Source organism: Chelonia mydas, chromosome 1 (genome assembly GCF_015237465.2).
Source record: "Chelonia mydas isolate rCheMyd1 chromosome 1, rCheMyd1.pri.v2, whole genome shotgun sequence".
NCBI classification, from domain to species: Eukaryota; Metazoa; Chordata; order Testudines; family Cheloniidae; genus Chelonia; species Chelonia mydas.
In genome coordinates, this window is record NC_057849.1 from 190797571 (window position 1) to 190810157 (window position 12587).

Here is a 12587-nt window from a genome sequence, read left to right on the forward strand (position 1 = left end):
TCCTCTTTCTTTCTGTCTGTCCCCTCTTCCCCAATTCACCTTTCCCTCTCCTGCAGCACCTCAGGCTCTCTAGTCCACCCACCAACCCCTTCCTTCCTACACCTTTCCTCCCCCATCCTTCCACTTGCCCCTTGCCCCTCCTCCCCCAGCTGTCCCCCTCCCCTTAGCCCCTGCTTCTTCCCTCCCCGCCCCTCCATCAAGAAGCACAGAGATAGAAGCCAGAAGGCAAGAGGTGGCACCGGTAGCCTCGCCTCCCCCCCAGGCTAGCACTGTCATTGGCCCCTTCCCCCCTCAATCCTACTCCGGAGGCCAGCCTATTGTCCCGCCCCTCGCCCCTCCCTTGCCTTCCGAGGGGCTCAAGCCCGTACAGCCCAGCCTTGCCTCCCATCCATTTGCTGCCTGACCTGTCAAGCAAACCCTTTCCCCCCCTTCCGATTGGCTAACGTTCTGAGCCTTAGGGTCCCAACCCCCCCAGGAAAGTTCCCGTTCTCGCCTCCTCCTCCTCTGCAGCGCGCATGCGTGGGAGTGAATGCTGGGCTCGGGGAGTGTGTGTATGTTTCAAGGAGAGCAGCAGGAGCAGCAGCGGCGGCAGCAGCAGCAGCAGCGGGAGGGGGAGGAGGAGGAGGAGGAGGAGGAGGGAAGAGCCGAGCCCAGCGGAGGAGCGGCGCTTTCGCTGAAGCCCGTACGTGTGCGCGCGCGCGCCTCACTTTCCAGGAGCGGGGTAGCCTAGGCTGGGAGCGCGGGGTGGGGTGTCTCTGTGCGGTGCCCCCGTCACCCCCCCGCTTTATGCAGGCCCCCAGCCACATGGCTGGCTAGCGAGAGCCCGGGGCGGGGGCGGCATGGTGTGAATTAACTCTCCGTGTTTTCCTGCGGGGGCAGCGGCCGCCCCTGAGCGGCAAGCGACGCCCCGGAGCGTCCCACTTGCTCTGCTCTCGCTGCCTGCCGGTGCGTGCGAAGGGAAGGGGGCGCGTGTGGCTGCCGAGGGGGCAGAGCGAGAACCTCCGGAGCCGGGAGCGCGGCTGGGATTTAACACGCTGCTGGGTGGGTGGGTGGGTGGCTGGGGGGACGCGTCCTTGCCTCTGGGACTGAAGCCAGGCGCAGAAGGTGGGAGGGAGAAAAGAAGGAGGGGAAGACTTATTGGGGGTAATACTTTTTTGGCTCCCCCCCCCCCCGCCCACCATCTGCTCAGACTGGACAGAGAAGGGGGCAAAGCTGTCGCTCCTGTGAAACAAAGCTTCAGGGAGCTTGGATTTACAGAAGAAATTTCCTTCTTGCTCTTTAGGGTTCCCCCCTTCTTCACTTTCTCTCACTCTTTATACAAGATAATACACCGTATGTATGGTTCATTTTGTTGTCCTAAATATTTGCTCCTCGCAGGCTTGTTGGCTTTTTTTTTTTTTTAAACTTGGCAAATGGCAGTCCATATGCCTTTGTTGTCTGGTGACAAGCTTGTGTCCCTGGTGAGCTGTGTGTGTACATGATCATCTGTACCTTTATTGGAGTCTTTGGAAAACCCAACAGGGGCGTGTAAAGTGATCTTCAGTAGTGTTAGGTTCACCAGTCGCTTTTATTTCTTTATGAGGAAGCTAGGAAGGGTGGAAGCAGAAAGTGTAGGTGTGGGTTTGTTTGTTTGTTTGTTTTTGTTTATGGGGTAAAAGTCTGTGTCCACACACAAGTGTAAATTTACCCTGTTTATGTTTACATTGATGACAAATCCAGGGTCACTTGTCAGTGTAAACTCAGCCCAGGTGGGTTTATACTCTTCATCAAAAAAAGTTAAGCCAGTTCCCAAACATACTCTTCTTGTTTTCTGACTGGGGAAAGGAAAGGGTACTTCTCTGTATGGTTTTGTTTTTTTATGTCTTTAGGACACCTTATGATAATTCTTATTTCTTTATTTTTATTAAGATCGGATCCCAGATGGCCAGTTCCCTGAATGGCCGGAACCCAGGTGGCCGAGGAGGAAACCCCCGCAAAGGGCGTATTCTGGGCATCATAGATGCTATTCAGGATGCTGTGGGGCCCCCCAAGCAAGCAGCTGCTGACCGCAGAACTGTGGAGAAGACTTGGAAGCTAATGGACAAAGTGGTAAGTTTTGTGTGTGTACATATTGTATTCTCCTGTTGGGGAAGGAAGTTATTTACATGGGTCCATGTGAGAATCTACATCATCCTGCAGATTTTATTCCTTTGCCATGTGTGTCCTTCTTTGAAAAGAGAGGGACTTGCATTTTAGGTCAGATAAACCTATTTGTTCATTTTGCTGGCCTCTGGCTATGGGTTTTTTTTAATCTTGTTTGAGTGGGGAAATGCATGTTTGCCTTAAGTCCTGCTGCTCTTGTTGGTCAAAGTCCTTCAAAATAACTCAGACTTGTAGAGCTGTTGTGAAAAAACTGCTTAATTTATTTCTTGTGCATCAAATATTCCTTATGTTTCAAAGAGGGTCCCGTTTAGTCAGTCTGCAAACAAAACCTCTTGCGCATGTAACTTCAGTTAAGCTAATCATGCTATAAAGCACTCTCATGACAGTCATATGCATACTGTACATGTTTGTTTGTAAGAATTGTGCCTGAGGAGGAAATCACTCTCTGATTATCCTTTAATGGAGTAAACAGATTAGTTAGAAATCCTTTATTTTTAAATCCTTTGTCTGCATTTTTTGCATGGATTTTTTTTAAAAAGTACTCTTACATTTTCTTTGCTTAACTATTTATTTTGGAACTGGAAATGTATTTTATTGACAGTTATTGTTGGTTGGGGGTAGGGAACATTGCTTTATAGATCTTGTAGCGTCTGCATGTTGCTTTCTCAAAGTCGCACATTTTTATTAAACTATACAGCGGAAGTGACAGCTTTCTATAGACTAAGTTCAAATTAGCTAAAAAGGTGCTGTACTAAAGTTAGGAATAGTTTGTTTACTAGTTTGGGTAACAGTCCCACGAGGCAGAGTGATTTGGTAGGTAAGAGCTTGATTTTTGAGGATAATCAACACAGGGAAGCTTTCCTTTGAAATGATTGAGGCTTTAATACCTGGTAGTCTGAGGCCCTAGAACCAAGGGAGACGTGACTCTAAGGCTTGGTCTAAACTACAGAGTTAAAAGAAAAGGAGGACTTGTGGCACCTTAGAGACTAACAAATTTATTTGAGCATAAGCTGTAGCTCACAAAAGCTTATGCTCAAATAAATTTGTTAGTCTCTAAGGTGCCACAAGTCCTCCTTTTCTTTTTGCGGATACAGACTAACATGGCTGCTACTCTGAAACTACAGAGTTAGGTCGACATAACGCAGCTACACTACAGTGTTAAGTGCAGTGCCTATGCTACAGCCTTGCTCCTGCAGATATAAGTGCCCTACTACATGCACATAAAACTCCACCGCCACAAGAGACGTAGGGCATATGTTGCTGTAGTTAGGGCAACGCAGTGTCTTCTTTACGTTGGCGGTTAGCTGTCATTCTTGTCAATTTTATGGCTCTGGGCCAGATTGCTGTCTCCGCTCCAAGCTGAGCTGTCACCCAGGCTCCCCACTGGGAGCCCTATTGTTCCCCGGGATCCCCGCTCCCTGCCGGGAGCACAGCAGCCAGACTCTAGCTGTGGATCTCCCAACTGAAAATGAGAAGCCCCTGGTGGCTTCCCCCTGCTCCCAGCTGGGAGCAGGAAGGCGAGCAGCTCGGGAGGGCAGCTGGGGTCTGGGCAGTCTCTCAGCCCGTCCCCACTGCCCCTTGTAAGTCAGTGGAAGTGCTGCATTGGCCGTAAATCAATCTAACTTAGGTCGATTTAAGATTGTAGTTTAGACATGTCCTAAGGATCTAACTCTGATGTTGACTCTGACTTTGGAAAGTTAACTTAACTCCCTGTGGTTCTTTTCACTTATTTTTAAAATATAAGCATTTTAATGTAGAGATCCCTGTGGTGGTATATAAATGCAAAATATTTATTAATATTAGGAAAACTTGATGCATCTTGCTAAACTAGAATGATCAGAATCATTTATTGGAACCTTATTTGCCATTGTATGCCTATACCACTAAAACAGGGGTTCTCAGACTGGGGGTCAGGACCCCTCAGGGGGTCGCGAGGTTATTACATGGAGTGTTGTGAGCTGTGAGCCTCCAGCCCAAACCCCGCTTTGCATCCAGCATTTATAATGGTGTTAAATATATTTAAAAAGTGTTTTTGATTTATAAGGGGGGGTCACCCTCAAAGGTTTGCTATTTGAAAGGGGTCACCAGTACAAAAGTTTGAGAACCACTACACTAGAATATTACTTGTATTTATTAGAACAGCCCCTAAAGCTAATTCTAAAAGGCAACCTAAATGAGTACTACTCCAAAGACTTCAGTGAGTTGTTTCTATTACTTCCAGATCTGAATTTGGTTAAGTTCTGTAAACAGGGAATGTGTCATAATTAATATAAAAAATATAGGCACTTGGAGGCAGACACTACTCTTCACACTTTTCAAGATGTTTTCATCTTGAAAAGATGGCATCTGTCTATATCATGTTTGAAACAATAGAGGGAATGTACAGTTTGATATTTCCCTCTTTGCAATAATATGTCCATGCAGAAAGCCTTATAGTGCATTTTTCCTTTGGTTAGTTTGAATCTTAATCTCACTGTTTAGAATTAGGGATTGCTGTCACTCAGCTTGCATAGAATAACTTTGTCATTATTACATCAGTGCATCAAAACAGACTGTGTGGCCTGTTCTGCAGAATTATTTGGAAAGGCTGCACTTTGGTTTCTTTTTGGTTTCACTGGATAAGTGTCCTCAATTTGGTCTTCGATGTATCTTCTTTAAGATGCTGTCAGTTAATCAAATTTTATTTCCAAATTACATTAAAGTATACGAGACAGGGTGATGTAATGGTGTCCAAATGGTGTAACTTGCTTGAGTTAAGCATTTGGTACTTATAGTGAAGAGAGTGCATTTGAATAAACGTAACGTGTTGGCAAATAACCAATGTTAAGTCTTCTCAGCAGTAGGCAATGGAAGGTAAATTTCTCCTCTATCTAAATCAAAACCAGGGATTAAAACCAGAAATAGTTAGAAACCTTCCCAAGTAACTGTTGGTTTAAATACTGTTGTGCGCCTGTATCCTGCAGTCTGGTGAATCTGTGCATATACATACCCACACGGAGTCCCAGTGAACTCAGTGGGTCTCTGCATAATCATAGGGATCTCCACTCAGCGATCAGACTGTGGTTTCAAGGCCTAAATAACTAGTGGTAATATTGGTCTTTAGCTATAATCTCTCCTCTTTCTCTATCTGTAGAGAACAAGACAGAGAGGTTGTTTTGCCCAAGGACACAGAGAACCACTGTCAAGACTGGGTTTAGATCTCGGGCGTTTGTTTCCTATGCTCATCTCCATGCTGTCCCTGCTCTTTCTCACTAGTTGAGATTCCATATATGAAGTAACTTGAGTAGCAAAACATATTTGCTGCTCTATTTACAAGCATTGTGGGATTATCCAATACTACAAAATTATGCAAAGTAAAATAACTATATTGTGGGATTAGGGTTTTTGGAGAATACGTAATGCTGTATGTAAAGTTCATTAGCAACATCATGCAAATCTTCATGTGCATATTACGTGCCATGACTTGGAATTGTTATAGTTAAGGGTCTGTCAATTTTGAGACTTCATAACTCTGTTTTTCATGGTTTTATATTTTAGCTCTGAGAACAGGATTAAGGCTGCAACTTCATATACAGTATTTCACCTTGAAATCTCTTTGGTACCAGTTTTAAAACCCCCCACAACTTTCCTTTGGTAGTTGAAAGAATCCTGTCAAAATTGATAGAACAAAATGTGATGGCATGACATTCTAGATAAAGTCCCCTCAGGTAAATATTTACTACTGAGGCTACTTGCGAAAAATACAAAATTAATTGTTCCTGATGCAGTCTCTACTGAGTCTTGTAGTTACAAGTAAACAAATCAGTGCATGTGGGGCAATGTCAAGCTGAATCTAAATTTACTTTTTATAAAGCTTACTGATACACAAAAAAGAGAGTTAAGTTCTGTTTTTTTAACAACTCCTGATTAACAGTAGATTTAATATCAATTTTTTGTATTTCTGTGTAAACTCCTGTTTTTGAATGGACAAGCAGTAGTTACATCAAAATGTTTTTGAGCATTGGTTTATTTCATTACCTTGTATAATACCAAGGTTTGGGTGATGCTCCTGTTTCATGTTCCAGAAAGCTGGACATAATTTCCAGTGATAGTTTTGTGCTAGTAATACATCAGATATCTTTGGACTCATAATAAAGTTAATTCTTTGATATAGTGGATGACTGTTTTTCTCAAAATAAGGTGTAGCACCTATATATGAGAACTGAATCTGAAATTTATTAATATTGGTGCAATAATAAAATTATAATTACAAATCATTTTAAGTCTTTCTATAAAATGTATTGAAGATACGTTGGAAGGGCCTTCTAACATCTGATGATATTGCAGCAAAATCATAAGCATAATAGATTTCAGAATCTAGAAAACAAAAGTGCATTCCTATAAGGAGCATGCCTTTATCTTGAGAGTAGCAGGGGAAACACCTACAATGTAAATATGAGAGTAGATTAACACCTTTAATAGTCTGGCTATTAAGAGCTGGGAGTTCACATTAATTTTAAGTGTTTCAAGTTAGTGAAATTATGAAATGTTTTGAAAGAATATTGTATTTGTGCTCCCATGTATGAGTGCTTCAACTTTCGATCACTACAGGGTACTCTGAAGTGCTAGGGGGAAATACGGTTAAGTAGCAGGATAGGAAGTAAAATTCATATATAAACTGTATTGTTGCTTTATCATGGTCTACACCATAAATTTTATCCAGAATGGAAAGCAGGAAGAGCAATTTGATTTGCTATTTAATATAGTCTAAGAGCAAAGCACAATGTGTACTCAAAGCTTGCGCTATTGGCTTTGTAATTATGCAAAACCACATTACTAAAAGTGATACATTTTTTTTAAAAAAAAATGAGGGGATGCCAAAATCCAATTTTTTTCTCTAACATCCAGTGTCTCTATTGAGTACAGTTAACGAGTGTGAAACCCAATGTATACATTCATTATTCTTTTATAACCCTCAATGTAACATTGGAAATGTATAACCTCCCAAGTCACTTAACTTCACAGTACCACAAAGGAACCAATTAAGTAAATCATAACCACAGCGTTCTTCAGTATATGAACTGGTCGTTACACTGTGTTTTAAATATTGATTGAAAGTCTTATGTCCACACACCTCTCTTGTGTGGAGGAAAAAAGGATAAAACATTAGTTTCACAGAAAATCAGGTGAAAAACCAGGGGAGTTTCCCATTGCTGGTTTCTGAATATCTATGTGGCAGATATGAGGCATGAACAGCTTATCAAAGCACTGCACTTTTTGCTTTTAAAGTAACACTGCTATATTTGCATCCCCATGCCCATATTAAAACAAGCACTGTTACAGTATGGAAGCTGTCGAATCCAGGATATGAGAACCCACTGTTCTCTCGGGTTGAAGTCACATAGCAAAGGCCTCTTCATCCATTCTGGTGAGATGGCCTCTTCCAGATGTCTTTTTTTTTTTCTACCTCTTGGTAATTTTACCCATCTGCAATGTACAATGCCAATGCATTGATAGTTAATGCTGTCTTGGGGGCAGTGGGCTTTGATGGGTGATTCTGCACCTTGTGATCTCCCCATTTTCCCAGTAGCCAATCCGCCATTTCATTCTTCAGGATTCGTTCTTTGGGATTGTGTGTGCTGTGGCTTTCTGGAGATCAGAAGTGTTACAATATCTTGCTGCGTAGCCACTTTCAACCCATGTGTGGTATTCTGAGCCAATTTGTTTGAATCTTGTGGTGGTTCTGCACTGTGTGGCAGAAGATGCGGGTTAAGTAGAGCCTTTCAAATTGTAACCTTGGAAATATACTAGTCACTGATACTCTTAATTGTCCTGTCCATTGGGTTCAGCTGATTAGAGAGAATTTAGTAGGAGTCATAATCAGCAGATAACTTATTCTGTTGCTGTTAGTAACTTTTCTCACATGGTCCTCGACCAGCATTTTGGCATTTAAACATATCCTGGTGTGTAAGTGTTGCCGTGCTTTGCTTGACAGTGTAAAGCTGTTTTATCAAAGCATTAAAACTGACCTTTAAAAACAATTTTTCAAAAAGATCATCGTGGAACAAACAGAACACACACAGTTTTCTAGATGAAATCAAATGGATATATAGGTGCAATGGAAATCTCTTCCCTCTAATCTGAAGAGACTTTAAAACACTGTCTAACTTAGTCATATTTGTTTAAAAAATGTTATCCTACTTCTTCAAAGTGTTCTGTGTCTAGGTACTTACTGTATATGACTCTCATCAGCATAGTTACTGAGCATCTCCCATGTAGTTAAAGAGAAACAAAGTGATTGCTCTCTTTCCCTTCCCTGCCAGTAAGATAGAACTCGAATAGGTATCACCTTTTTTTGTATGTGTAGGATTAATTTTTTGAGAAGAGCTATTGGGAGGGAAAGCTACATAGAAGAAATAGGCTTTGCATTTGGGCCTAAGGCCCTTGAAAGTTGTATTCCGTGTCTCTTGCGGAGACAAATTCCATAGTCTAGGTCCAGTTCCCCTGAAAGTTTGTCTCCAGTCTCATGAGGGTCTCCCACGCTGACTGTTTGAGCTAGTGAAAAGAAGCTGTGAAGGGAAGTCAGAGTGGTGCAAAAAAGAGGATGTGATGTCTAGGGTAGCTCTGACCAGTCCCATGGAAACCTTTCAATATAAGAACCCCATTTAATTCTGCACTTTGGGTAGCATCTTACTAATGTAATCATGTTTATTTCATTGTTGGAGTTAAGATACATCTCAATGTGAGAGAAGATATCAGTCTGCCCTCTTATATCTAATGGAGAGCATGGAGAATTGTAGTGATGTGTTCACAGTGAACCATGTTGATGAATAGATGGGTTGTTGCATTTTTGTTCTAACTGGAGTTGGTTTTTCAGGGTGAGAGTGTCATTCCATGTGAACTGCAGTAGTCAAGCCTGGAGGTTACAGATATAGAAAGATCACTATGACAAAATCTGTTTCTGATAGGATGGGGTGCATACTCTGGCCATGCGTTAGAAGGAAGTAGGTGCCCCAGTATCACAGTGATTAAACATGGTGGTATATGTTGTCATCGTGTTATGAGTAGGCTACCTCAAGGATCTTATATACACGTTAACATGCCTCAATCAAGGAAAAGTTTCATTTTCAACTTGCTGAATGTTGTTTTTTTTTTTGATAGACTAAATGCTTACTAAATACCTACATGCTTAATCCAAGTCACAATACAAAAGTAATCACTGATTTGACTCATACCCTATGCTAGTGCTAATGTGAGGTTTGCATCATAAAGCTCAGCCTGCTGTGTCTTTGTTTTTCAGAAAGGTATGTACTACGAGAGCTTGGTTGTTTTAGGAAGCCTTTTACGTCAGCTGTTGTCATTTCTTGTTGATTACTGTTAATGTGAACCCTTGTGGTAAGTCTCAGGACATCCTGACTCTAGGAGCCATATGGTTTACACAACCATCTCTTTACAGACACATTTCCTCCATACTGCAATCTGGTCCACTATAAAAATAAGTGTAGAAAATCCTTCACGACCTTAGTGCGTGGGTGCTTGGACTCTTAAGCATTTGAACTAAACTCTATCACTTGTTTTGTGATAAACGAATTAAAATGATAAAGTTAAGAGGAGTTGAGTTATTGTAGAAATATTTTTGTATAACTGAAGGACTTTACTAATCTTGAGGTGTCTAGTACTGTTCTGTAATTGGTCTCCATATAGTCTGCAGACAGTGAAGAATGGTAAACCAGATTGACCACAGAATCCTGTTGTTAGCTATATATGACTGTATTGGACTAAAAAAGACTTTCTAAAGCACCAGAAAGAGGAACTGAGTCTTGTTTTTTCACAGTGTGTCCTTTGTTCAACTGTCTGGCCATCCAGCCACAGAAAATCCTCAACCAAAATAAGCAACTTGTGTATATACAGGCAGCATACCCTGTGAAATAGTGTGTTCACCTTTCTGGTATACATAAAGCCACCTTTCTTCCACTTATACTAGTATGACTTTTCTCCTTGTGCAGCATGCCTTTCCACATAAGAACTAATTATTTTAATCATCCAGTTTCCTTAGGAGGAATTCAGAGTAGATAATTTCAGTTTAATTTTTAAAAAGTGGATCAATTTAGCATGATTGTAACTTTCTGGGTTTGTTTTTTGCTGATATGTTGTCCAAATAAGCACTCTTTCTTTCTCGGGCTAGAAGCTTCAAGGATGTCATCACCCTCTATTTGTGATTCTAAAATCCCTCCCATAACAAGTAACTGACACACATCATTTTTACTTCAGATAAAGTGAAAGGGTGAGTCTTTAAAGAGGAAAACTGCTGTTGAAAGATACACAAAGTGAATGAGGGCCAAGAAAAATAAGGGAGAAAACTCTTACAAATGTTTAAATGCTTCCCCTCTATAATATAAAAATTTCGCATCAACAGTTGTCAGTTTGAGTTCTGCTCTTGCGGCCTACTAGGGTTAGTAATAAGTTTTAAAAGTAGGAACTGAATTAAATTTTGACCCTGTTTTACGATATATGTGCATAACACTTCCATTCAGAAAAACTGCAACGTGCTTTCCTTCTGTCTCCACTCCTGCCAAATATGGAATTTTCCACTCTGTTTATGTTGCAGCATGGAATTAGTGACAATTTTAAGGTATGCTTGGTATCTCATGACTTTGGAGGGCTAGAAATTCAGTCTTTGTATCACAGGAAATAGCTTAGAGTTTCTAGGGGGATGTCTCTTCCACTGGAATTGCCCACGATATTGGACTTTGAAGTCATGAAATTAGTATGAATAGAAATTTTGTCCCAGGCAATATTTGAAGGTTAAAATACATATTTAGTTACTGTAACAGGGTCAGCATCTGCCTCTCGTGAGCACCCCCTTTCTCGTGAGCACTCCCTTTCTCAGTGCCTGCAATCTCTTAGTTCTGTTCAGCAGGGCGGCACACACCTCTCGCAAGCTACACCTCCAGCTGATTGGATCTCTCGTCGCATCTTCAGCGACTCAGTCCTCTGGCCCAGCCACCTACACTGTCCCTGTAGCCCTCCCTGGGCTCCGGTCCTCAGTCGGCCCTATGGGGCCTATCTCAATACCCTAGTTGATGAGTTTGCATATGAAGGTTCCTACTCTGGGGTGGAGCAGCACCCCCATGGCTTCCTTCCTGGGGGCTCGTCACCTGCCCTTTAGTTCTCTGACCCTGGCTCTCCAACTGGGTCAGTCTAGATCAGTTCCCTTCCAGGGGTAACAGTTCCACAGACAGTCTCTTCCCTGGGCCTGTCTTCAGTGAGTCCTGGTGACTGGTCAGAAACTATTCCCTCGCTTCCCTGGTCCCTGCTAGCAACTATCCGCCTTAGCCCTCGCAGGTAGCCAGGAGCATCTCTTGCTCCCGCAGTCCTAGCAAGCAAACTGCACTCACTCTGGCCCTACAGCTCCTTTTTATATGAGCTTGCAGCTTCTCTGATTGGCTGCTTCTCCTCAGCCACTGTAGACTGCTTGGAGGACCTCTCTATTGCTCCTTTCCTGGGATGGGTGTGGCAGGCCCCTGAGGCTCCAGCAGGGGGCCTTTGGGCCTAGTCTACCCATCACAGTTACATATTAGTGATTTAGCCACATTACCTTAAAAAAAAAAAAAAAAAGTAATCCTCAATTCATGCGTATAAAACCTGTATATCACACTTCAATTTATTTTCTTTCTCATAAGTATTTTCATTGATTTACTACATACATATGCACACACTCTACATATGTATACTACAGTAATTACGTAAAGAATCTCATATACGGGGACCGCTTAGTTCATTAGTGAAATACAACCATCTGTAGGGTGGAATGCAGCAGCTCTAGGGAACTGTGTGTCAAGTCTATACAGTAATTTAGAACAGAATAATGAAGTAAAATACCATCTTCAATTGAAATTACAGGAGAATTTAGGTAGCCAGAATAGAACTGCCTTTAATTGGTATATGGTCAGAACGCAGGACTAAAATTCTACTCTTTCAAAGTGGATAATGAGCATCATCTTGAAGTTTGCATCTTTGGTGGCATAGTACCCCCTGCAAACATATGGGACATTAGTTTAGTTCTAGCTTGGACTGAAGAATGCTGCCCACTGGGTCATTACCACAATTTCTTACAGCATCTGGATTTACCTGGATTTTTTTTTTTTTTTTTTTTTAAATCCAAGACTGATCAAGCCTAAACTTACTTAGTTACGAGAGCTAACAAGATCACAAGACAGTTTAAAAAAGTCATTGTGAAGGCAGTAGTTTAAATAAGTATATACATTCCCCATAGAGGAGCAGGCTGTCGTGGTTGGTGTATGAAGCAGTTTGTATGGTAGATTTGATTCAAATAAATATGTACAAAATAGAAATTTAACTATTCATTTGAAGCATATTCCATTTGTCAGTTTTTAAAAGGAAATTAACTGAAGTGTTTATATATAATGGGTCCCATTTAAAAACTTAATGACTCAGGGTGCATG

At 41.7% G+C, this 12587-nt stretch overlaps 1 protein-coding gene across 7 annotated transcripts in view; it reads left to right on the top strand.

Moving 5' to 3' along the window:
- Positions 1-343: 343 nt before the first annotated feature.
- Positions 344-12587, top strand: part of CBLB (Cbl proto-oncogene B) — a 192184-nt gene continuing 179940 nt past the window's right edge. Inside the window, exons 1-2 of one of the 7 annotated variants that reach the window (XM_037907760.2) lie at positions 344-682; positions 1909-2088. In XM_037907760.2, the coding sequence (XP_037763688.2) occupies positions 530-682; positions 1909-2088 (333 nt within the window). In that variant the 5' untranslated portion in view covers positions 344-529. Of the gene's footprint in view, positions 683-728; positions 1042-1908; positions 2089-12587 lie in introns of those variants that run through there. The other 6 variants (XM_037907747.2, XM_043538543.1, XM_037907754.2 and 3 more) reach the window with 6 other exon arrangements.